The sequence below is a fragment of the Nelusetta ayraudi genome, unplaced genomic scaffold (genome assembly GCF_046127955.1).
Source record: "Nelusetta ayraudi isolate G7.1 ecotype Tasmania unplaced genomic scaffold, CSIRO-AGI_Nayr_v1 ptg000016l, whole genome shotgun sequence".
Lineage (NCBI taxonomy): Eukaryota > Metazoa > Chordata > Actinopteri > Tetraodontiformes > Monacanthidae > Nelusetta > Nelusetta ayraudi.
This window is the reverse complement of record NW_027466066.1, coordinates 2,418,677-2,445,555: the sequence shown is the minus strand read 5'-3', so window position 1 is coordinate 2,445,555 and position 26,879 is coordinate 2,418,677. Positions and strand designations below refer to the sequence as shown.

Here is a 26,879-nt window from a genome sequence, read left to right as displayed (position 1 = left end):
TCTGATATCACTGTTATTTATTCCTTTAATCCTTTCAGCTTTAACACAGCAATCAGTCGTTATGAGAGAAATGGGTACAATAAACTGTGAAACTGACAAGCTGTTACAGTACAAAAAAACCCCCAAAACATTTACAGACACTTGGTTCAACTTCATCATCTTACTCACGAGTGTGTGTGTGTGTGTGTGTGTGTGTGTGTGTGTGTGTGTGTGTGTGTCAACAACACAGTACTTTTCAGAGGCTTAAGGCACTGTTGGAGCGCGCCGGCAGCAGATTTTTTGTTTTAACCGCCGGGCAGACGCTACCTTGAGACGGTGGAGCTGGCCTGCGACTGGCTGGAGGCAGTCGTGGCGGCACTGAGCTGAGAGAAACCGCTGTGGCTGGACTCCAGACTGGTCATAGAGCCCCTGGATTAAAAAAATAAAAATAAAAATAATAATAATACAGAAAATGAGTTTTAAAATGAAGATGTAATAAGAAAAAAACAACATCCGCAAACAGCGAGAAGAAGATTTCTGCAGAAATATCAGTACGTTGGTGTTTGACGGAGCCCACACGATGTGGGAGAGGAAGACGACGAATCCAGGAGGAGGGGAGAGAAACGCTCAGAGGAATAAATAAACTGACCTGAAGTCATGGGAAGCCAGCACCTCCGTGTAGTACATAATCTTGCACTTGTGGGAGGAGACCTGCAGCGAAGCCAGCACATCGTCCACGCGGGGCAGGCTGGAGGCGGAGCACGCCGGCGAGTTGTGGAAGCGCCACTGGAGGATGTAGAAGCCCGGCCAGCGCGTTACGTGGGAGCCCTGTTGGAGCGGAGGATCGACCGGTTGAGCGACACAAAATAAAAACTAACATTTCAACCGCACCCCCCCCGTCTCATCCCAGACCTGCACACTCTCTCCTTCCTTGCAGGTGAGCGCTCTCTCCACCATGCTGTAGTCCTTCCCCAGCACCCAGTTCCTGTCGATCAGCTGGGCGTTGGCGGCGCCGAGGGACGCCAGGGCGTGGCCGCCCAGGGTGTCCCTCTTGGTGGGCTGCGGCGCCCTCTTGGAGTGGTAGATGTTGAAAATCACGTCGCCCTTGGACACGTCAAAGTCCCAGGTGATGACGGAGCAGGCCTCCGTGATCTCGATCAGCATCTGCAGGAGGATGCGGCCAGATGGGAGAAGCCGCCGCAGGGCCTTGATTATCGGGGAGGCTGCAATGCGCTTTTCTTCCAGCTGGGGGCACCCTTAACCAGGGTATCGTAATTCTCGGAGTAGGCGCACAGAATTGATTGACCACATTTATCAAAAAATAGAGGAAAATGGCGACAGAAAGGTCCCATATTATGCTATATTACGTCTGTATGTATATGAGTTGAGAGATGGAAGCAAATTTGTGTTACCAAAAGCAAAAAAAGAAGTTAAAAGAAGATGTATTTCTTTTAAAGGGCTTCAGCTGTGGAATGGCGCTGATCTCAAACTTAAGCAATGTACTTCCTTTGTTACGTTCAAAAAAATCTTTGCACTTGATACCATTCTTTGCGCAGCTTAAGATGAATAGTAGGCGGGCATTAATAAGCTTTGTTTCTGCCTTTTTCAGTCAAATTGCGAATTTGTTTTTTTCTTCTTCTGCTATTTTGAAGTGTATATCGGCTATGACTGAAATAAACGAAACTATTTGTCCACCCTTTAATTCTTCTACTTCTTCAGTTTTTCATGAAACGTGTGCGAAAACTTGCGATCGCCTGCCCCATGATGTCACAAAGGGCAGGTTAAAGGCCTGCTATTTGTAATCCCTTCATGCGAAACGGCTAGCAAGGCATCGCTGTCAGCGAGGGGCTAAAAATAGTGTGTTTTTGCAGCAGGCTGTCAACACTGGGTTAATTAAACATGAAGGACTATTTTTTGCGGTTTGTTTTGAGTTTTGTTGCTCCTGCCCGGCTGCTCCATAGGATTCTAGGGGGGGGGGGGGGGAGTCATTTGTGAACGGGATGTCCAAGGACGTGACTATACCTCATAAGGAGCCCCTTTAAAAATACTGGCACTCTTGTAGATGGAGTCGGTCAGCAGACGGTTTTCCTCGCTCTCCAGCTCCTCCGCTGTCCGGTACATCGATTTCGGGACTAGGCCTCCTTCCGGGATGTCACACTGAAGCAGGATGGGGGGGGGGGGGGGGGGGGGGGGGGAGGAATACCCATCATTACTGTTGCTCAGATACAGGTGTATCTCATGCCAAGAAGCGACGGCTCACCATGCAGTCCCCTCCCAGGAAATCCGGGATGATGTCTCTCTCGATGTAGTCCACCAGTCCTCCGGCGCCCTGGTAGTCGTTCCCAGCGTAAACCAGGAACTTTTTACGGGTGTTCTCGTCGATCAGAGGGCTGACCTGGAGCCACCGAAGCAGGTCGACAAAGTGAGACGAAGCACCGGCGTCAACCTCTGCCCCCCCGCGATGACTCATCACTCCCGCGACAAAACGTTTTGCGGCGCTTTTCCTCCCCCTCGGTCGCCAAATATCACTTCCACTCGCAGGATGACGGTACAGCGCGGCCTGATTGAAATTTATTTCCATACATTGCTGCTCAAACATCATTATGCATCTTTATTAACATAAGGCGCGCTATTAATCTCCCACCAACTGTACCTTGGCATATTAATGCGGCTGTAAACAAACGTAGCTCAAGAGGAACGGCACGTTGCGGGGTTGTAATTATCTCCTTCCTTCTTGTTATTTATCATGCTCTGCGTCTCGTGAAAAAAAGCAAAAAAACAAAACTGCAGACACAGACGCACCAGGCTAGAAACAGCTGGCTCAACGCGGGCGACGAGCTCGCATGGCAGCTCGATCTCACACGTCGCTCTCGCCAAGCGCGAGCCCAGAATCGAGCGTTTTCAGATGGATTTTGCAGGACGGGAAACGATCGCGGCCCTCGCGAGTTGTGACGGGCAAAACAGAAAGTGGGACAAGGAACGGCACTTAAGTCTTTTCTCGATGGAAAAGACGTTTTCGCTGCCGGCTGGTTGACCCGCCGGCCGGGAGGTCAGCGCGACGCTGTGACACGCGTCTAAAGTTGATCCCCCGCAGGTCCCAGAAGCCTGAGGCTGCAGCGCCAGCAAAAATCTGACTGGAATTTGACAGGCGTCGTCTGACTAAATCCCCCTTTTGATGAATGCTTTCACATAAACATTAACATAAAATATGGAGGAGATTTCATCAGATTGCATAACTGATTCCAACAGCAGTTTTTTCCATTTTTGGTTTAAACGAACAAACAAGCAAAATGTTGTACCAGCTGGTAAGCATCATTTTCTACTGCAGCATAGACGTGAAAAGTACTGCCTACTTGATTTTGATTGGATCAGGCATTGAGTTATCATTAAGGTGTCAAAGAATAGTGACCAATCAAAAGCAATTAGGGGAAGGTCTTTGCTGATCTGTGTTGCAAAAAAACAAGAACAAAAAAACAGCAGTGTTGGCGACACTAAATGTTAACCTCAACCCTGACTCATTCCATCAAACAGAAAATTATTCCCTTGAAACGTCTTGAAAAGGCGTGTAATAAATTCTGCTGCATGAGTGCCCAGACACTACATGTTTCATAGAAGGTAATAGAAACTATAGGGTGTCAAATACAAAAAGCGGGCGTCTCACCAGGGTCCAGAGCACCGGGAAGACCCTGGGGGCCCTGAGGATGAGCAGGCGACCCAGAGTCTCGGGGTAGTTGGCCTCCACCACCTCGATGATCCTCAGCAGGGCCTTGACTCCGGGCCTCCACAGGTGACGCATGTTGAGACCCTCCAGGTCCACCAGGCAGGTCCAGCAGCTGACGCACGGAGACACGAGAGGCTGCGGTTAAAGGAGGATGAGAAGAAACAACAACAGGAATATATGTGGTGAAGGATGGGGGGGGCCGTTTGTCCACCTGATGGGTCGGCCGAAGACCCGGGTGTTCTCTTCGCAGCGCCTCAGTCCCTCCTCGTTGATGGACAGCACCTGCCTCAGCAGCCCCTCCTCCCCCAGCGCTCGCACCAGGCCCTTGGTGTCCATCTGGCCCAGGCGCAGGACGTAGAGGGGACGGCCGTCTGCACGACAGCACAGGCAAAACGCTTCAGCCGGCGGCTCCTTCAGGGGACCGCTGGCTCGCCCGGAGGATCGGCCGAGCAGTTTAAGCCGATGAGTCACTCTCCCCGACGCAGGCGCCGCCGCGGCAGATGGCGCCGCGAGCTCTCCGTCAATAATTAACCAGTGGTTTTAAAAACTGTGTTGACTTAAACGCGGGAGACAACAGGGCTCCCGCCGCCGTCTAAAATCTGCTCCCGGTCGCCGATGGTGAGCGTGCTCAGCGACGGCGAGTCAAAGTTAGCCGTTAAAATTTTTTGAAAGATCACAATTTTCAAGTCGCAACTGTCAAATGTCTGCAAATCGGGAAACATTCTTCATCCTCTTAAAAGTCCAGTGGGTAAAATTTTGGAAGCCTGATATTTAAGGTATCGGTCTGAGAGTGGCTGCTGTGCTGGGATGCCTTAAAAAATGGTGTGGCAGGACGGCAGCTAACCAGGAGCAAGACCCTATTTGTATGTATGAGAACCATTCAATGGTAGGAAAACCAAATGACTTGTATTCTACTGCGAGTATACACTTTAATTCATGTATTTATGGGCAGTATGTTCAGTTTTTACCAATATCAAAATCATAAATTAAGCCAAATTTAACACACTGGACTTTTAAGATGCTTTCAATATGGCATATTAGGCTGCTCAGCTTGAATTAAAGATTCCTTCTTTAAAGTCCGGTAGCTACTTCAGAGTCATTGCAAAAAGCCACACGTCAAATTTGCTGCGTGTCATCATCATGCCTTGCACGTTCTACCTTTGTCGTGGTGGTGCCACCCTCCGGCGTAGTAGTCCTGCAGCAGCTGCGGCCGCTCCCACGTGTCCAGCAGGAAGTCCACCTGGTGCTGCTTCCTCCAGGTGAGCGACTGGCACAGGAACTCCCTGGATTTGTCCAGGTTGAAATCTCGGGCCCGCAGGAAGCGCAGCACGTGCTGATCCTTCGGAATCTGCGCAGCGGCGACGAAAGAAATAGCCGGGGTCAGAAACCTCAGCAGACCCGAGTGCAGGTCCACGATATTAGAAATAATATTAATATATATTAGGGCTGCCGAAGTTAACGCTTTAATAACGCAACATGTAACATGTTTAGTTACATATAGAGCAGGGTAAAAAAAAAAATGGGGAATTCATTTGCGATTAATCGCGAGTTAACTCAGGACGCTCATGTGATTAATTGCGACTAAAAATTTTAATCGACTGACAGCCCTAATGAATATACATAAAGCCATCACTGTTTCAGAGAGGGCTTTAAAAATGAAGAAATCCCATTGACAACTCAGATGATATCGCAACAAAACAAAATGGTAACAAAACTAAAACAGCTCGGCTCCCCTGGATGTTTCACCGAGATAACTGGCCCCTTGGCACATATCCAGTGCTGGCATAGGGTTTTTTTTTTTTTCTTCTTACCAATGGAAAAAATAATAATTTGCAGGCATGCTGAAGCACAAATAAATATCTATGTTTCCTGATAAGATTTGAGATTGTTCTTCCCCTGCGACTGGTGCGCTGTTTATCGGTTATATCAGGCTTGGCAGCTCCTGTATCTTGTTCCCTTCTTTAGCTGGCAATGCCTCAGTCAGCTCCCAAAATAGCCTCGCTTCTCCGTGATCTCAGACAGATACGAGTTCATTACTTCCTCCTCGATTCTCGTTATTTTAAGGACGCACAGCGAGAGGTCATCAAACGCGGCAACGGCGACACTTCATCCCCGCGTGTCTATTGGAGCGAGGCCCATCTAATAGGTGAATGTGCATTTGACAAAAAAATAAATAAAAAAAAATGGCACAAGTCGCCGCTGACCTTGCCCTTGTGGTTCTCCTGGAGCCACAGGCGCAGGCGAATGAGGCAGCTCTCCTGCAGAGGTGTCAGATCACCAAGGTAACGTCTGATGTAGTCGGCGTCCAGCTTGTCTGCGGCGCAAAAGTAAGCAAAGAACAAGGGCAGCTTGTTGAGAGCGTCCCCGTGGGGGAAATTCACCTTAGACATCAAGTGCTAAACACACACACTCACACTCACACTCACACTCACACTCACACACACTCACACACACACACACACACACACACACACACACACACACACTCACACACACTCACACACACTCACACACACTCACACACACTCACACACACACACACACACACACACACACACACACACACACACACACACACACGATAATTAGTTGTTTAAAAGTAACTTGTTCTAGGTATACAGATACACACCAGGGCATTTAACAAATAAAAACCTCTGTAAAAAATTGTTCAATTTGAAGCGACTAATTTAATTTAATCGATTAAATTCTTAATCGATTAATTGCTAACATCCCTAGTGGGCCACAATGGGTTATAATGGATGGAGTGTTTTGGTGAGCCACCCCACTGGAGGGAAAAAAAATATATCATGGCATATGTAGAAAACGTGTTTAATGTGAATTGAAAATGAAGAAAAGTGTTCCAACAAAATATCCGTCCCACGGTTTTTAGCTCTTTATTGAAATTAAATTAAATTAAAAATTAAATTGAATTTAATTGTGTAATTTACATTAAAACACTGAAAAAAAAAAGAATGAAATACAGCTATTTTATGACTCACTTACTACCAATATAATTTCTTGAAGTTCGGCGGGCCAAATTAAAAAGCTTAACGGGCCACATTTGACCCCCGGGCCGTAGTTTGCCCACCCCTGGTTTAAAGGCTTTAAATTGTCTCGGGGGGCGGGGGGGTGGGCGCTAACAAGCTTTTCTCCGAGAAATCAGAGCAGGACAGTGACAAAGAGGAGCAGACACAGACCGTCTGGAGTGCCGACAGCCAGCTCTGCCGGGTCCTTGCCGTCCGCTCCGTTCTTAGCGCCCTTCGCTGGGATCGCTCTGGCGGAGGAAGGAGGCGGAAGCAGCAGCTGAGGTCTCCCGTTGCCAGGGACGACAGGGGGAGTCCAGCGAGGTATGTATGTTACTCCTTCCTCCTCCAGCTCTCTGAGGTAGTACTCAATAATTTCTTTGCCCTGCAGGAAAGGGGGGGGGGGGGGGTTTAAAGATCAGAGCCGAACGCTGGACAAGAGGAACCGACGTGACGTACGACTCAGGACACCTTCTTAATGCTGCTGGCGTATTGTTTCATGGCGATCTTCTCAGCAGTGCTCTCGAAGCCAAAGAAGGACTTCATGTCCAGGCTGGCTGTCTGTTCAAAGCAGGTCCAGTCCTCATTTTCTGGATGAACCTGCAGATGCAGCGAGATGAGTGCGGCTCAAACTGGAATTATGCAGATAAAATTGTTGGCCTGTGCAAAATTAGAATATTGCAATTACTTTTGAGTTCATCGAGTGCAAAGCCAGTATTGTTTTTTTGCACATATAAATGGGACTGACAATATCAGATGATATATTTCATAGCCTTCATCCTTTTTAATTTCCCTCTGCACTGTGCACCTATAGAGGTGAAAAAACGTTTTTCTACTTCCCCATGCGTTTATGATGGACTGCATCAAGAATCCCTCATTGGTCTCCAGGTGCACTTTCTTTTTAGTTCATTCACCCACATTAACCTACATGCTCCTCTCTGCACATGCACTGTTCTGTCCTCTTAGTGAATGTGTGGCCCTTGCACAGGAACTTTGTTTATTTTGTCTCATTAACAATAATTAAAAAAAATAAAAAAAATCTTTTGAAGTCTTTAGGCTGCCTTGATACAGGCAACCTTAGAACTTTTTTGCGTTCAACTGAATCAAACTGATTTTCCCAGCAGATATTACATAACTGCTCTGACTCGGATCATTTTCATTCTGGCGATGCGAACACCGAAGTAATCAGATGGAATCAGCCCACCAGCTGACGTGAAAGTCAAGTCGCTGTTGGTCTCTTTTCATAAGAGCAGGTATTGCTGCAGCAAGGCCAGCAACACTGACTTTGAAAGCGCCGGCCTGTTAGCGCTGGCCGCGTATTCCACGTGGCAACACTGTGAGAGCATCACTTAATAATTGATGCGGGGAGCAGATGAATAGAAGAGCCACGGGTGGCGCCGCCGAGGACGAGCCGTTATTGTCCGCCGCTGCCTTTCGGAGACAATAAACCGCGACGGGCGGCGGAGAAAAAACAACAACAACAACAACGCAAACGTCTTGACGGAGGTGGCGTCCCTGGAGGCTCACCGAGTAGTTGCAGCACTCGCGCACGATCACTCTGCTGGAGAAGGTCTCGTTGTGGACCTCGATGCGAAGCGTCCGCTCCCTGCGGTTGAGAGTGTTCTTCTGGATGAAGTAGAGGTAGTCCACTCCAGCAATCTGGGGCCAAATGCAAAAAAAAAAAAAGTGAATTAAATTCCAAGTGGAACAAAGCGGTGTTAGCATTCCTTAGCGAGGCCGCGTGGAGACGTGTCTTGATTTGGTTTTCAGGGAAAAAGAAACATCTTGTCCCGGCGGAATGTAATTCTTCTTCACCTTTGCTTCGCCGACCTTGGACCGGAGCTGCAGCTCAGTCTGATTTCAGCTCTGAAACCTCAGGTGTTTACACTGACGCCCACGAACAGAGAGCGCGAGTCAAAAGCAGCTGTGGGTCTCAGCATAGATGCTGCAGAAGCGCCTTTATGTTACAGAGAGCAACACAGTGTCCACCAAAGAGAAGGTTGATGGACACTTGACTGTCAAGAAATAGTGGCAGGTCACAGGGTTGAAGTGGGCAGCTAATGGCGCCACCTTGCTGCGACAGGTATCCTCATCATGGCATAGCTACATGGCTAAAATAGCACAAAAACTAAATCTGAGCGGTCCGTTTGAAGTTAACAGATGGAAGGCCTTGTCGCAGTTTGCGAGAGCTTTTCATACCCCCCACCTTCCAAAGACAAATACATGAGACAATACATGAGACAATAAATACATTGAAGGACTCAAACGTACCCGTTTGAGAAGCCTGGGGGCGTCGATGTCGATCGTACAGCGCCTCTCCGTCACCGATACGGACCCGTCCTCGTTCTGGATCTCGCTGATGACCTCACTGTCCACGAAGACAGGGATCAGGGGGCACTTGGGGAACCGCCTCATATAGGCCTGAGAGGGGAGACAGGTCAAAGGTCAAAGAAGAAGCCATTTCGATCGGAGGCTCTTGGTTTTGCACGACTGGACGGACCGTGTTGACGACTGAGCTCATTACATGAAAATTACAATTTGCAAATTAAATTGCGGCAAGGTTAATTGAATTCTTCGTTATGGGCAATATATGAGGAAACAATCATGAGGAGAACCAATCAAAAAAAAAAAAAAAAAAGTAATTGAGAGTATCTAATTATCAGCTGTGTTCGGGTGCGTTTGGCAGGTGACGATATGAAAATCTTGAAACGAAAAATATTTTATTTGTGGCGAGAAGCAAATGTTTCCCTCCCGAGGAGAACGCAGGAAGACCATCTGTCCAAGTTGTCGACTGCAGGGAAACACCTGTCGATACTGATAGAGTTGCCAAGTGGATGTTCCAGGATGTATGACGAGCAGGACCTCAAATTATGTAACCAGTTATCTGTGTGTTGTTGTTTTTTTTGTTAATTCTTGTTTTTAATAGAGGAGCAAATTGTTTTTATTAACGGTGGAACGCTCGCAGCTGCTCAACGCTAAGACCATTTACGAAAAGGGAAAAAAGTTTAAAAGTGCGTCACATCCATAAATGCTAAAAATAAGTTTTCAACTTCACGTGACGTTATGTTACTCATTAGAAACTGGACTTTGTCGTGGTGTGATTTGATAATTCACTTTTTTTGTTTGAAGTGGCACCACGCCCTCACAATGCTGACCTCTGCATCGCTCAACTATTTATGATGTTTTTAGCCTTGTAACATGTGGTGCTTGTTAAAAAGAACCTTCCGTTTCCAGTCAGCCCCTTAAAACACTTCAATTTTCAGCTTCCTGCTAAAGGCGATGCTTTGTTATGCCTTCCACCACTTGTTTCAAACAGGACCAAAATGTGTCTGGGGATGATGCCACCACTGTCTGTGACATCCCAGAGGGTTGAAACGTAGAACTGTGGAATCTAGCTCGCACGTTTTGAAACGTGAAACAGTAAAATACATTTTACATATACAATACAATGAAGCGTTTCTCATTTCTCAGCTAGTTCACTGATTCTTCCCAGAAAATGTTGGTATTGTTAATTTTTGTCCGATCTGTCCCCTTTAAGGCAGCACCGGCTCAACACTTACATGTAATTGAGGGCCAAATCTATTCTAAAGAGCTGTATGGACGTGTTTTGGGGGAGGTTATATCAATGTGCTGGACACAGAGGAAGACTTCTAGCCCGAGGAAGATCTTGAAGAGCATCAGCGGAGGGCTCAGCTGGGTACGCAGGCGACTAATGAGGGCGCCTGGGGATAAACGCATACAGAGGAGGTGCTAGACTCTCTCTTCTTCTTCTTCTTCTCTCTCCTTTATGCAGCCCTGGCCCAGATCTTTTCGCAGTGGCTTGTGATTTACGTTTTCACAAAAGGCCCATTTTTCTCCTCTTCCAATAACAAGCGCAGAAAAGAAACCAGCGAGACGGGAGCCCGGTGCCGCTGTCGACTCGGGTCTGTGAGGTGAAGGAGCTGCAGAGCCGCCGCAGCGTCACGGGAATCACCTCCCCGGGGACGTTGCACAAGCCTTTGGATTAATGTGTAACCGCGAGAACGAGGAACAAGGCGCAGACTTGGGGAAGTGAGTGAAGACCCCGCCCCCCTTTTTTTTTTTTTTTTTAAAACAACTTTTGTCCTACTTCGGCTTCACAAGCACTCATCGTTCTTACATGAATGGAAAACACTTGAGGGGAGGGGTGCATGAAGAACAGAGCGATGTATAATCAGGAGATGCTCACCCACTCGAGGGAGAGGCAACTTAATCTCGGGCTGAACAAAATGAGATCACTGACGGCACTTGAGCGCATTGCTCCAGGATGTGGCGCTAAGATCTCGGGAGAACTGAAGCCAAACGAAGGAAAGCAAGGGCGCAGCTGGTAGCTCAAGGTTAGCCAAAGGTTCCGTGTTCCACACACTTTCAGAGTGTTACTTTTGTCCTGAACTTCTATTCCCCCACTCCATAAATGAGCCAAAACTTAAGTTTTACCTTCCCCCGCTAAGCCTGATCCAAGCATTCGGCTGAACATCTGGCTCAGGGTACGGCGTTCCAGCGCACACACCCACTCTCACACGTCGAGCAAGTCGACGAAGAAAAAGAGAAGATGTTCTCCTTTCTGGGGAGTTCACTGAGACCAGACACACGAGTCTTCAATAATCTATTTTTCCGACGCTGAATGCATGCTATAGTTCACACGGGAGAATTGGCTCGTGTAAAAAGTCAAGAAAATCCATGTTCATGTTTCTGCAGAGCGCATGGCCTCGGGATGGCGGCGGAGCAACAAGGCTGAAACACTGCAAATATGGTAACGGAATCTGCAGAGTTCAGTCGGAATGAAACGCGAGGACGGTGTGGGAGGAAGACGATGGCAAGGTTTTTTTTTGTTTGTTTTTTAGCAAACTACCTTTTAATTCATCTCACGGTGAATTCTGTAAACTTTACAGTTTTTGAACATGTACTTTTTAAGTTCAAGCAGCAACTGCTGCAAGGAGAAAAAGAAGAGTGCAAGGGTCAAGCTCCAGTGGCTGACTGCTCACACAGACAGAGAGAGAGAGAGAGAGAGAGAGAGAGAGAGAGAGAGACTGTCGCCAGATTGGTTATGTAAGATCCGGCCAAATACTTGAGGTCATCACTTCTCAAACAAAACACACAGAGAGAGAGAGAGAGAGAGAGAGAGAGAGAGAGAGAGAGAGAGAGAGAGAGAGAGAGAGAGAGAGAGACAAGACAGACAGACTCACCGCCATGATTAACTCAAAGGGGTGCTTGTAGACCCGCACTGGGGACTGGTATTCCTGCACCATGGTTGACAATCAGCAGCTCCTGTAGGAAACAACAGACATGAACGTCTATCAGCAATGTCCATGCAGTTGTAAACGAAGCACAAACAACAATGCGTCGCTCTGTGTGACCCACAACGTCAGCTGACTGGACAACCAGGAGGAGGGACACAACTCCTGACACGACACTTTTTAAATAAAAAAACAAACAAACAAACAAACAAACAAAAAACTCGTTTTAAACTTGTTATACGTGGGTGTTTAAGTGCAAGGCTACTCGGTGTGTACAAACATGTAATAAAACTGAAGCCGAAGTCCGAACGGATCAGAACACAGCCAACGCTGTCAGAAGACGACGAGGGCAACTTACGTAAATCGCAGACGACGAGTTTGTTTTGATGCGTCGGGCAGGCTAGCTGTCAGCAACAACTCCCTGTGCTATCCATGTCGTCAGCTGAGAGGAGATTGCACATAACAGTCCAGGTTTAAGTTCACACACAGGCAGGTATCGAAGTCAAAGTGAAAACTACAGCGAACCTCGTCCATCCAGGGGGAAAAGAATGCTAACTCCGCCTTCTCTACCGGCCAAACAGGAAGTGAGCAGGATACGTTTTATTGTGAAAGGCCCCGTTCACAAAATCCGTTGGTCGTATAAATTAAAACATGTCATTTAAAAATCTGAATGTTTGTCTATTTGTTAGGTAGTGGGAGCGGGGGGAAATAATAAATAATGAAATAAAAATAAAATTTTATAATCAGTTTTTTGCCCGTTGCGCAACTTTAGGCAGTACAGTAGCCACAACTGAAGTTCATGCTACATGGTGCGCTGTGAACCAACTGTAACCCCTGAAAGTGTACTTTGACCCCGTAGTTCAACCCTTTTCGTGGGTGGTAGTGGGAGTTTAAAAAATAATAATAAAACAAAATAATAAAATAGAAATATGATTTTATTATCTTTTTTTTTTTTTTTTTTTTTCCCTTTGTGCAACTTCAGACAGTAGTTGGTGTTGCTTATGTTTTTATGTGTTTATTATAACAGTTTTTATTGTTTGTTGTTTTGGCACTTTTAATGTTGTTGTGCAGGTCACAATGACAATAAAAAGTCCATCTATCCATTTATCTATCTATCTATCTATCGTAGCCGCAACTAATGGTCATACTAAGCTCTCTTAGCATAACATGCCTTGTTTTGACAGTCTGCTTCAAATATTTCAACAAGGTGCGCTGTGAACCAACTGTCACAAATTCCCCCGTAGTTCAACCCTTTTCTTGGTTTACAGATTTTTTTTTTTTAACTTTGCCGACTTTTGTCTGTGACTAATTAATTTCTAGGGGGATTCAGCCGGCCTCACACTGTGACTCCTGGGACAGCATCTCTCAGCAGCTTGGACAGTATTCAAAGCATCTGGTTCTGGCAGCGAAAGGTACTTACCCAGCGAGGGATATCCCGAGAGTTCAGATGAGGTTTTTTTTCCCCTCACTCAAAGTGATGCTACTGTGAGTTGCGCTGGTCCGTAATGCCCGCAGAGACTGCTCCACGTTTGTTTGCCTTTAGCACAATCAATTAATTTTACATCACATATCCAACCAAGGATTTAACTTGCAGGGAGTGACATATTATTTAAGTTGCGCCAAATTGATCAATTCTGCTGTTTCTGAATGACAACGTAATGCAATAATGGAGCATCTTTCAGAGTGCCACAAAGGACAAAAAAAAACTGTGTATATGGAGCAATGGGACAAGGGTGACACTGGACTCTTCCTTCCTCCTTGCTGGTGCAAGAGGCAATGTTTGATGCATGTCACAGCTTGACCAGTGATGCATGTCACTGGTCAAGCTGCAGTGCACTGTGCAATGTTCAGCTAGAGTCCTGCCAAAGCCGTCTTGGAGCTAAGCAAAATCCAGCCTTTGGTGCCTTTCAGTGTTCCTCTCGTGTGAAAATGTCACCGAGTTCTGATAAAGCCGCTGTTACCATGGCGACCATGTGCATCTTTTCAGCAGCACGTTTCTCCTCGTGTTGCTTCCCCCTGGCTTCTTTCGTGGGTTTTAAAGGATGGCTCACCCAAGTTGCTCCCTGCTTTCAACCATTTGGAAGTTGATTAATTTTTTGGCAAGATGGATCCAGCTGCCCTATGAGGTTGCAGTTTTCTGTTTGTTGTATTTTTTAGCCTAATCTTTGATGATTTGAAATGAGCTTATTAGCCTTCCTGTCTCAGTAGGCAAAAAAAAAGATAAAATCTAAAAATAAAAAGACTAATCTCCAACTTTCATTTCTGCGACACAGACGTGCCAAGGGTTCACCTCTCTTTTGTGGGTACATTAATGATCTCCCCCAATTATCTGATGAGGTTGAGATCATAATGTACGCAGATGACACAGTCCTACTTGCACAAGGGATTGATGCCTCCTTTTAGAAAGCCATCACAGATTGGAATAGGCTTCTGACCATCTTTAAAAAAATATATGTATATATATCCCTAGCTACAGTCGTTTTTGCATTGAAACCAAAAAGTGGCTCCTTTCTAGGCAGACCTGCCAGCATTAATTTGATTGAACTAATTAATGATTACGCATTGTTTTGTTTTTTATCTTGTCTTGTTTGTTGGCTGTGATACTGTTTAGGTTCATCTGTTTACATTTTTATGTAAACAGATGGATATTTTTGCTAAATCCAGCACAACCATCTCTCCTTTCATGAACAACGTAACAGCACATGTTTGTATAATCAAAAACCCCAAAAAAAGACAGCAGTTCCTTGAATCTGTCCCTCAAAATTCCTATCCTTGAATATAGTGGCGTACATGAAATTTTCACATGCCGCATAAAAATTGTGGCGCCATCTTACTTGATACACCGATCATGATCAAAGGCCCCTCGCCTCTATTATGACATTCAAATCATTTGCACTTTGAAATTCAGATCCTGCCGCGTCCCATTGCCAAGTCAATAGGATGCCACAGAAACAGCAGCTCATTCGTTGCCCAAAAGAGAAAAAAAAGAACACTCTTCAGTGGTACTAATTATTGTGACTTGACGAGGATGATGCAGATGCTGAAGTCATCTCACCCCAAGTTGGCTGATCAACTTTTTTTTAAATACATATTGTGCTCAAAAGTATGTCAAATTACGAGTCTAGCCAGTCACAGCTGGGCACGGTTGCCTCTTGAACACAACCCAGACTTAAAACACTTCAGGCACCACTGAAATGAGACCTCGGGCGTTACATCTCAATGGGATTATGCAGTGATACAGCTCCTTATTCACACGCAAGTGACTCAAACCTCAGCGAATCAAATCAGCACGACATGCGGCGAAATGTGAATATTCACATTGCCACTATTAGAAGCCACATAACATAACTAACCCTGAAGCCACTCTAAGGCACGAAATCAAGGCATTTTAATTGAAATCAGAAGGGGACTGATGAAATTCTAAAGGAACGTCCTCAGAGGCTGCAGGTTAGCGCCGCTCATTTCATTTTCATCCCGGGTTTTAATTAAATTAGTCACCTCCGACTAAATAAGTTGAACCCCCCCCACACACACACTTGCGCTGAAGAAACTGCATTCTTGCCTTGTTAAGGGGGCATTCCAGGACGTGTGCAGCTGTTGCAGACACACTTGCACACTCACACACGGGGTAGTGAGGATCATTTCCAGCATCCGCCATCAGCGGCATTCAATGTTTGTGACTTTTGTGACGGCAAATTGCACAAATTCCGTTGTGATGCTTTGAAAGATGAAAGATGTTGAGCAGTCAGCGGTAGTTTACCATGACATATGGAATTTAAAGTGGTGATGAGAATTGCAGTGGGACTGAGAGCTGCTTGTGAGCAGCTTTCGGTGAGTTTGGCTGGTGAAAAAGTTGATGTTTCATCAAGTGATGGGAAAACATTACTTTAATCCATACATCCATCACATTCTCATGGAAAAGTCTCACATTGCCGCATTCAATCTTATATTATTATGCAGAGGGAAATGTTGCGAGGGTTATTGTACAAGGAATTGACTGGAGAAATAGATTTTGGGAAAACATACAGAAGTCAATAAAATCATCAATACTTGTTTCCTCTCTGACATCTTCCAAAGTGGCGCTGGTAAGGGTTGCTGTGTATGAAATGTCCACTTGAGGTCCTCAGTCCTTTAACTATGGTTGGATGTATAATGAAAAATAAAAAAAAAAATATCCTTTGGACACTGAAGGAAAGACTCCTGTGCAAATGTAAGGTATTTTCTTTAGTGGCATTAACTGAGGGTGATTTCTCCAAATGAGATATGAAGAATCTCATCATCCCAGTTTTATAGTGCCGGCGGGGACATGTAACCTCTCTGCGGCCGTGAATTGGCTGAGACCGACAAACACACACGCACACACATTCGCACACCCGGGACAGAATGAAAGACCCTCGAGTTTGCACACTGCATGGCATTAAAACGAGAGAATCACACACTCCAGGCCGGGACGTCGAGGAGGGCAATCTGTTTTTCCCAGCCCTCTTAATAGTCTTGGGCGATGAGGCTTGTCAAAGAGTAAAGGTGAAAACAGAGCACTTGAACGTAAGTGTGAGCAATTGCGTTCTGTGTTTGGACGTCCATGCCAATTCAAAACTGCGCTCGTGTTAATAATGCATGGCCTACATCAGCTCTCTGAACCTCGGGGCTATTTATTCGTGCGCTAATTTATTTATCTATTTATGCAACGGCAGTGGTTTGAAAAACTAGGACTATTTAATTGCAATGTAAATGTTGTAGATGTAAAAGAGCCACAGTGTGCAAAAAAATCCAGGAGATCTGCGTCACCAGAACTCCCCCCCCCCCCCCCCAAAACGAGGACCTTTCTCCTGGCTGGGCTTTTCAGAGGGTGCGAGCATGACACGGCATGGTCATGCACATCAGCCCCTCCTAATGTCACAGAGTGCTTCACCGATACCCCTCACAGGTTGGTGATTTGACCCTGTTCCGCCCTCTTCCAGCACCTTTTTGACTGGCAGCAAGCTAAAATCGGGCATTTTTGCAGGATACTGTAAACAGAGGGCTAAAGGTGGCGCTTCCTGTAACATAGTCGTTTGGATAATTAATCGTGCAGCGCTACTCCGCAAGCTAAAGCTCTGCAAACGGATGCAATATGGAGCCTTGAGAATGATTTGTTTCTCCGCTCCCCTCCCCCGACACCATCCCTGCACGTACGCAAAGCAACGGCTGTGGTTTGAAAACTACAGCAGCAGAGAGCACGCATGGGGGAGAAAGTCGGGGTTTGCAGATTCACATCAGTCAACAGATGAATGTGCAGATACAGCGCATCCTCTTAAAACAGATAAGCACTGCAGCAGGAAGAAGGTCACATTGCCTCCATTAAGATTAATAAATAGCCTGTTTGCTCAAGCAAAGGATTCCATTATTCTACCTTAATTTATTCTGCTCATGAGTGTCATTTCTGTTTTGTAACCTTCACTTTTTTTGTACCATCAGAACCTCGTCAAGTGTCCGGGCTCAACCCCTCAAACATTAGCCCACTTCCATAATGACCATGTCAGTGCAGCGCGCATTTAAAAGCTAATCACCGGATCACAGCAGTTTCTGGAGGGCCTGGGGGCTGGGAGGAGGGGGCGGGGGGTCGTTAAAACAAAGTGCAGGAACGAGGTGTGCGATTCATGCTTTCACGTCGGCCACGGAAGACGAAGACGACGACACTTTTAGAGCAAACACTTTCAAAGAAACATCAAGCACAGCGGGGGGGGGGAGCCGAAATTAGCCCCCTTAAAGCCTCTGCGAGGCAGGGAAATCACATTAGTGCCTCGGAGCGGAGGGCGAAATAATTACATCTGGGAGAAATACTCTCCAGCAGTGGATTAAAGAGCGGCTGGAGTGCTGGAAACGGAGAGAAGCACAGTGAAATGAGGTGACCGGCGTTCAGGCCGAGCGCGGGCACACGCTCGCGCGCGCACACACACACACGCACACAGCCGGGAGACGGCGGAAACAGTGTTGTTTGCAGGACTTAGCGGGGCTTTGCACCGCCAGCAGCCGCAGCGTTTGTCCCCCAGTAGAGGCCGAAGCGGCGACGCGGATGCGGGTCGCCGCTGTTTTTCTCTCAGCCGCAGATGAATAAATCGGCGAGTGATCAAACACCTGTTATGCTCGTGGGCCCCGCAGGTGCAGGAGCGAGGGACGGCAAATCAATAACGTGTTGATCATCTGGTATTAAGACAAATTGCAAAGCAGCGATGGCAAAAAAAAAAAAAGGAAAAAAAAAAAAAAAACACCACAAAATCTCTCCGGGATCTGCTCACAATCAATCATCATGACGTACGCTCGCAGCGCCCTTTCATATTCAAATGAGGCCGGCGCTGCAGTGCACAGAGTCCAGGTTAGCTCTGCAGAGATGAATGCAGTGGAGAAAATTTAAAGGGGACTCGGGTTGTGTTATTATGCAGGCTGCGGTCACCTCCTTCTATTCGGTCGTTTTCATAAAGATTTCAAACCTGCGGCGCTGGGAATGACTGCCCTGACATGCCGCAGGTGTCAATGACCAGATGCTTAATCAGTTCCACCGCTGCAATAAACTTGAGAGGTTGCGAACCACCCGGTGGTGTTAATAATTATTGCGGCAACCTGGATGTTTTCTCTGTAACGCTGAATTACCGATGTGCGAGTTTCCATGAGCACGATTCACGGTTTACTCGAGACCTTTTTGAAGACGTTGACTGAACGTTGTTTTCTATGAGAATCCTGGAAGAAGCTTGATTAACTTCAGCCGCCACCTGTATACATTACTTTAATGTATACACACACACTGACCACTTCATTAGGTACACCTTTTAATTGCAAGTACTGAATAAAGTGGCTGATGAGTGTGTCTACACCAGTAGCTACTTTTCCATTACCGCTAGAATTGCGCAAAACCTAAATATCGCAATAAAAACGGGAAATGGAAACTTTCGAAAAACCTCTCAAATATTGCTAAAACGCTTTGACACTCTCTTGAGATGGTTTTTCAGACGTATTAATATCGAGGTATGTCACAAAAGTGTCATGGAAACACTTTCTTCGGATTTACGCGTCACCGGACGTGACGTACGGAGGTCACGTGACCAGTTCACTTCAAGTGAAAATGGCGAGTTGTGTTTGGATGGAGAAGGAGACGGAATATTTTTTACAAGTAATCAAAGAGGAACCATTCTTGACCGTAAAACAAACGTAAACAAACATGCAAACGTAATTCTCGTTATATCTCGCTGGTTGAGATTTTTTACGAGAATTACGTCCCGCGAGACGAGATTTTACAAGAATCACGGCTCATGCGCGTCACACCATTCAATGGAAACGCCTACAAATCGCAATTGCACTTTGTCGAAATTGTAGAACTTTTTTTGCTTTTACTTTGCGAAAAACTGTAATTGAAACACAACTAGTGATGTGGTCAAGTCCATCCCTTCGACCAAGACGATTATGGTGTCTTGTTCAGTTACACAGGAGCAAAGTCAAATAACACAAAGAAGCAAACTCACCTCTGTGTCACAGACGTTCTTGAGACTTTCAGAAATGAAATAATTGCAGGATGGACAGGTACAGGAACAGGTTCACATGTGCAGATGCAGTTTTGCGCCTGAGGTCAAGTGAAAGAATCGGTATCAAACTTTATTCAGATACAAAGGGATATCGCAGGCTAATATCTTCCAACAGCCTGAAGGCAGGAGGCAAAGTGAGGTCACGTGATTGCGCCAACACATAATTAGCGAGCGGCGTAACACCAGACGACAGCTGCGCCCGTCAGTGCAGGGGGAGGCCTTAACCAGCTCAAATGCGATCAATTAAGGCAGCTTATGGAGAAAGAGTCACGGCGGGGAGACGTGACAGGAGCGTCTGATTTATTCACCCACTTTGCTAGCACTGCCAACTGTCACAATCTCCCCACGCACACACACACAGACACACAAAGGCACTCCTGCTTCTCGTTATGTTGAGGAAAAAACGATGCTTCCCGGGGGGAAAAAAAGAGAAATAAATATTCTGAAATAAATGGTTTAATTAGGAATCATCACACACGCAAAGTCGTCGTGTCAAGCGGCTAGCAAGCGCTACCTTGCATATTTTAAATCATTAACGCAGGCAGGCAAAGTCGGTCGCGTGTAATTCAAAATCAAACCAAACGCAGCTCAAGCCGAGGCGAAAGCCTCCCGGCTGGATTCTCGAATCAAACTGTCGTCTCAGTCGGCAGGATGACAAACAATCACACCAAGGGGCCGAAGAGTAATCCACAAAAATCAAACGGGGAGACGTAGGAGCACATTCAGACCGCCGGTCCTTTATCGGACGAGGCGCTTAGCCCTGCGGCGAGCCCGGGCTTCGCGGACGATTTAGGGAGAAATAACATCTGTAATCCCAGATAAACATCTTCATATTTTACCCCATGGGACGTGCGTTCCCCTTCGCTCGGAGCCGCTCGCTGCTGCGAGGACATGAAGTGCTAAAGATGACAGGCAGCGCCGACAAGAGAAATATCAATATGTATTGAATATACACAGGGGGATAAATGGGTACGTGCACAGCAGAGGCCCGCGGTGGAACTCGGCGCCGCCGTGCAGAGCCAGCTCGCATTGATATTTTTTTGTTTAAGAGGCGCGACAACAAATGAGAAAAGGCATCAGGTCGGCCGAGCTGCAAGTGAGCAAACGCGGTTTGATGTTTTCAAATCCCTCTGAGCATTTCGATTGGTTGGAAATGCTCACATCCAATGCAAAAATATTGTTCTTCTTTGTCTGAGAAAATCAATCAATCAATTTAGATTCACGTGGCCAATTAAGTTGCTGGGGTACAGATTCAACTGACTCGCTTAAAAATCAAATATTAGTCAATGACTTGGGGGTGAAGACAACGAGCTGCCTTCGCAAAATCCCACAATTCCACACTGGTCGTTGGCCCGACCGATCAAACCGGGAAAAGTTTCAAGTCTTGTCTTTACTTTGATGGTGAACACCGATCGAAACACAAACTGTTCCCTCATCATCAGCAGCTCCGGCGTGCGGCTGGACATGAAAAATGACCACGCTGCTCCAGGAAAAAACACACTTTAAAACCTCTCTTATCAGCTTTTCTCAGCTCCGCATCCCTCTGGACTTGATTACCGACGGCACCCAGAACACCCCCCAACCCCCAACTCCCGCCCCACCACACCCAAGCTCCTCTTCCTCCTCCTCCTCCTCCTCCTCCTCCTCGTCGGCACCGCAGTCGTGCCGCATCAATCCATAGTTCGCTAAATAACTCATGAGAACATGCAGCCAGCTGACTGTAAAAACCGCGGGTTGCCTTTGATCTCCCCCTCCGCCATCCCCCTCTCACGGAGAAAAGGAAGGAGGAAAGAAAGAAAAAAGATCCCATCAAGCTCCGAACGTCGCCCGTCCGAGAAAACATGTTTTTCGCTCATTTCCAATCGGGGCCTTCTTTTTTTTTTTCCTTCCCTGCGTGTCGTCGGCGCGGCGGCTTTGTGGAGATCACTCAGGCCGTCGCGCGGAGAAAACCCTGATGAAAGGCGCCCGTCATCTCCCGCCCACTTGGCGCTTTGCAGGCCCTCTTGCAACCAGCGGCAGCGGCGGCGGCGGCGGCCTCTGATGTGCGCCCGCCGCTTCCTTTTTCCTCCTTCTCACCGTCTCCTCCGTCTCTCTCTCTCTCTGTCGGACTTCCGGAACGGCCTCTGAAACGGCCTTGCTTCCCAGCTGCCGAAGACCTCCAAACCCCCCCTGCAGAGTCCAACATGGCGGCCCATACGTTTCAATGGAGTTGCTCACCCCTGCCGGATACAACCGAAAAAGTCCACCATTTTGACATGGCTCTCTTGTTACTTGCGCAGTAGTGTCACTTCCGATCGTGCTTCTGTAAACTCATGCGACGCACCGGGACGCATCGGGCAATCAGAACGAGCCAAGAGACGTGACTTGACATCATATCACGCTGGAATTAAATTCTTTTTTGGGGGATTTTCTGGCCTTTATTATTTTTTTTAGAAAGATCTTTTTTAGAGAGATCTCTCAATGATCTTAAAATCTACAATAGAAATATTCATTATGAACCACGTTTCAAGACGGCTGCGTCCTGTCGGCTATTTCACAGGCGTTTACTTTTGTATTGCGGTCTATTAATTTCGTTGTGCGTGTCACAATGACAATAAAGTCTATTCTAATTCTTCTAATTCTATGGGAAAACGCCTTTTGGGCCTATTGGGTTTTTGGCTGCATTACCTCTAGTGGCCACTGGGGGGGAAAATCACCTCGCCGCCATTGCCAGTCTGGTATCCTTTCCTTTTAATACATCCAGGGGCCCTTGGCTCGCCCGCCTCTCCGCCAGACGGCGTCTTCCCGGCCACTTTCTCCCAGCTGTGGCGGATTGATTTACTTTTGTGCTCAGTCGCGCCACGCGCTGAACTCGACGAGCTCCGTAATTGAATGGCCTTTGTCGCTGCGACCGAGGCTGACGGCCGAAGATATCCGTGACTGATGCAGCCCGGTTGCACCTCCTGTATGAGGTAAATGTGTACGTGGAGGTCTGACCTCATCGCTCCCTGTAAGATGGTAAAACGTCCTGCGTAAATCAGACTCTGCCTGCAGGTCCAGACCCATCCAACAGGAGGCTCCTTCCACTGCTTTGCTGCCCTTGAGTTGCTCCTTTGAGTGGAGTCCGCAGCCAATCATCTGCCTCCATCTGACCCTGTCCTCTACATCCTCTTCTCTTGCACCAAAACACTTCACTCCATCCATAAATCTTCCTCGCTGCTCTTCCTCCAGGCCTCCTGCCTGCCATCTTCCAACCTCAGCATCCATGCATCGCATATATCCTCCTCCCCAGATATTCACTGTCCCTCCTCTGGACACATCCAAACATCTCAGTCTCTGGCTTCATCTCCAGAACATCTAAAACATCTTCTCCACTGATGTCCTCATTCCTGATCCCAACCATCCAGGTCAATCCCAAAGAGAAGCTCAACAACTAAAACAACTAAAACAACAAAAGACTCAGTGGAGCAGCCTTGCACAAATATGTATCTGCAAAAACCGAAAATAGCACATTTAGCCCTCTGTTTAAAGCCTCCTGCAAAAGTTGTAGCATTTAACACAGATAAAACTGATGGAGGAAAAAACAAGAGGGCTATGAGATGATTTCAGGGGGCAGAAGAACCACCCTGCTGCGGACACTGTCACCTGTCCCCCTTGTGACATCACAAACAGCTGGTCGACAGCTGAGTGGTCTGTTGAAGGACAAACCCTCTCCAAAGAGGACTGGAAAAGATGGACTGTTCCCTCACAGGCTACAGGCGCGCATTATTGACCAAAAACACTGTGGAAGTCAATTTACCTTAATATGGGACCTCACAAGGGATTTAAAAGGCAATTTAGCTTTCGTGTCTTGTGTTGAAGGTAATATAATCACCCTATGGCACCACTTTTTTTTAATCCAAAGCAAAACGTTGCATCCAGCAAGAGATAATCGTTTTATTACCCCTCTATTTAGATAAGAATGCAATATCAATTCTAATCATCTGGCTCTTTATAACCGGAATAAATGAAGTGTTTCTCAAAACGCCAGTCTGGACCTTCGGACCTGCAATAACTGATTGGCTGCACCACCAGTTTGTACTTTTCATTTTGGTTTCGTTGATAAGGCACACGCACGTTTCTCCAGAGTCTAACGTCAACCTTCTTTGAAGTCTCAGTTAAGATAATACTATTTGGAAAACAAATGCACTTCATGTACTTTGTTCATGCGCTGTTTACACAACCTGCTTGGTTATCTTGCCTCCTCTTTGATAGCACAAAGATAAACGTGCAGTGGGATTTATGGCAGAACGAAAGTGTTGGCTGCTGAACAATATGCCAAAGCCTTAAAATGAATTAAAAAATAAAACACAATACACTCTACACAACTCTCACCTCCATGGCACCGCCCACCTCAATCGCCTCACAAGTTAAGCAATGAACACCCAGTGAGGAAGCTAGCAAAGTGTTGAGTGACGATATAAGTATATGGTGCCGCAAAAGTGGGAGTGAACAAGGTGGACATGCTAACAATGTTAGCTGAAATTATGGATAATTTCTTTCGGTGGTTAGACAGCTTGAAAGCTTCTTTTAGCGCAATCTTGAAAACATGAGGCCACGACGTAAAGATACGAGTTAGTGCGACATCGTAATGTGCTCATGCTTCAGTCCGCTTTGCCACTTTATTTTGAAAAAAAGCTTTTTTTTTCTATTTATAAGGGTGGAGACATTCACATGTGGGCATGGCCATGGCGGCTTAGCAAACAAGAGGATAGAAAATGCTATCATTTTCTATCCTCGAAATCAACAGACCGAGAGCACATGTGATGTGAGACTCTGCGCGAGATGAAACAACGCCGCCGGAGCTTCACATACCATGTTTTTATTTCCTCATATTTGGCCATGATGAAAATCGCTTACTGCCCCTTTAACCTTCGCGCCTCGAGCGCTTTGGAGGAAGTTAACTCTGAAATCTCGCAGCAATTTCTGCAAAGATGTGGGTGCCGAAACAAATTTTTCGGCACCCACCGCCCGTTTAGTAAATTGATTCATCACCCGGGGCGCGAAAGCCGAGAACTCAACATGGACCTCAGTGATTTGATATCGGTTCCGTTGGCCTGCCTGCCTCCTCGCGCTCACCTGCGTTGCCTCTGGTTCCGTGAGAGCGAGGCTGATTTCACTGGGGGGGGGACACGCTGGTCTTATCAGGCAGCAGCACAACCTTCTAAGTGGTGAGCAATCTGTTAGCTCCCTGCATCACATCCTGGAGGCAAAGATAAGTAGATAGGTAAATAAATAAATAAATACAAGCAAAGGGAGCTAAAAAAAAAAAAAAAAGTTTCCATTTTACTCACTGACTTTGTGTAGTGCTGTTAGAAACATTAGTGTCCGCTGCTGCCGGAGCTGAAGTGGAGTTCGGCTTCAGCCTCGAGTGGCTTTTTTAATTGACGTCGGAAAATGGAAGAAGAAAAAAAAAAGAAGCACAGATGAGTTGAGAACAAGCAAAGACTCAGCAAACCAGCCAATTAGTCTGCATAATGAGAAAGAATGCAATTTTAAGTAAGCGTTTTCACAGAGGAAGTTTGTACGAAAGAAAAAAAACCAAACAAGAGTTGGCTCGGAACAGATGTCGAACTTGTTGACTGTTTTTGTTTTCACTCCTGGGTGATTAGAATGCGGAAAAAGCCCCCCCCCCCCCCAAAAAAAAATATAAAAATAAAAAAGACGGAGACGGCGGAGCAGAGAAGTGCAAAACTGCCGCTCGAGACCGAGTTTAGATTTCCCTGCAGTCGTTTCCGCGCAATCAGGGTCGGTGCAAGACGGTCGCTAAACGGCCTCGGCGCGGCCTAATTTGTCAATTCTGTGCAGGACACACACACACCGCTGACCTGCCGCGTCGCAATTTATGATAAAAGCTCTCGCAAATTGACTAATGTGTCTTCCGCTCCGCGGCTCTCGCCGGCAATAACGGGGAGCACTCCATTAAGTCCGCGCAAGTGTCATTTTTTTCACATGCCCATTATTATGCAGAAAGGCTGAATCTGCGTACAGTGTGCACGCGCACGCCGAGCAGGGCAGCTGAGTCATTATGAGTGAGGCATTTATCTTCCTGGGCAGTTAGCTTTGCGGCGACAGACACCCACACCACACATACATACATAAGCTGCGTTTCCGTGACAGTTTTTCGCGAAATAAAAGTGATATTTCTAAAAAAAATTAGACAAAGTAGAATTGCGATTTGCAGGCGTTTCCATTGAATGGTGCTAAGCGCAAAAGTCGTAATTCTCGTAAAATCTCGTCCCGCGAGACCCCACTTTGATGAGGATGGAGGTACCAAGATTTCTTGTATAAATCTGCATTTCGATGTCGTTTGCTGTCAAGAATGATTGTCATATTTTTCTCTTTGATTCCTCGTAAAAAAACGTCCGTCTCCTCCTCCGTCCATGACACTTTTGCGAGATACGTCGATACGTCTGAAAAACCACCTCACGAGGGAGTAAAAACCTTTTAGCCATATTTGAGAGGTTTTTCAAAGTTTAGGGGTTTCCATTACCAATTTGTTTTATCGTCTTATTTTTTGTGCTCCTCAGTGTCTAATAAGCCCATGAGGACTGGGCACCAATCACGGTGTTTGACACACATCAATCAATCAATCAATCAATGTAATGACAAATCTGCGAGGAGAAGAAAACAAAAGTGCAAATTTATGTGTCTTTAAAAAGCTTTATTTACAACACACACACACACACACACACACACACACACACACACACACACACACACACACACACATACACACACACACCCACACCAAAAGAGAAAGGGATTTAAAAAAGAAATAGGCGAAAACAAACAAATCATGGGCATGGAGACGATATCAGTATTCTAAATCTTTTTCTCCATCCTGATGACTTCCGTTTGAAAATGTTGCGAGTGAAGAGACTCTGGATGAATAGAGGAAAACCAAAGCGTGGGTTGAAAAAAACCGCGGAGCCAGCCCACCATCGCCCGCAAGGAAATTCTCACGGTGAACGTGGGCAGTCAAAGATGCTACACACACACACACACACACACACACACACACACACACACACACACGCACGCACGCACAAGCCCGCATGTGCACGAACAACACATAAATGAGATGTTGGTTTGTAGCCCATTTGTGAGGTTTGGGTTGCCGTCCCCTGACTCACTGATGCAGCGGGTTGTGGGCAGCTGGTAGCAGTGTTTGTGTGTGTGCGTGAGAGAGAGAGAGAGAGAGAGACAGAGAGAGAAAAAGAGAGAGAGAAAGAGTAGGCACACTTCTTCATTCGCCGGCTTAGAAAACAGCTTTACTCAACGGCGGCGTGAAGTCGTCAGTTTGACTGCTGGACCCAGGAGACGA

General features: G+C 46.5%; 1 protein-coding gene across 2 annotated transcripts; it reads right to left on the bottom strand.

Moving 5' to 3' along the window:
- Positions 1 to 24,927, bottom strand: sec14l1 (SEC14-like lipid binding 1). 2 transcript variants are annotated; one of them, XM_076023839.1, is made up of 17 exons: positions 24,847 to 24,927; positions 24,632 to 24,755; positions 12,337 to 12,420; positions 11,928 to 12,009; positions 8,995 to 9,144; positions 8,251 to 8,382; positions 7,195 to 7,323; positions 6,898 to 7,108; positions 5,905 to 6,014; positions 4,859 to 5,048; positions 3,912 to 4,071; positions 3,641 to 3,812; positions 2,240 to 2,374; positions 2,002 to 2,136; positions 892 to 1,143; positions 629 to 807; positions 1 to 408 (listed from the first exon to the last, which is right to left on the bottom strand). In XM_076023839.1, exons 4-17 carry the CDS (start codon positions 11,988 to 11,990, stop codon positions 303 to 305), a joined length of 2,124 nt encoding a protein of 707 aa, XP_075879954.1. In that variant the 5' UTR covers positions 11,991 to 12,009; positions 12,337 to 12,420; positions 24,632 to 24,755; positions 24,847 to 24,927; the 3' UTR covers positions 1 to 302. The 2 variants fall into 2 exon arrangements, with proteins under 2 accessions (XP_075879954.1, XP_075879956.1); XM_076023841.1 differs by having other exon boundaries at positions 24,851 to 24,923.
- Between the last annotated feature and the right edge of the window lie 1,952 nt (positions 24,928 to 26,879).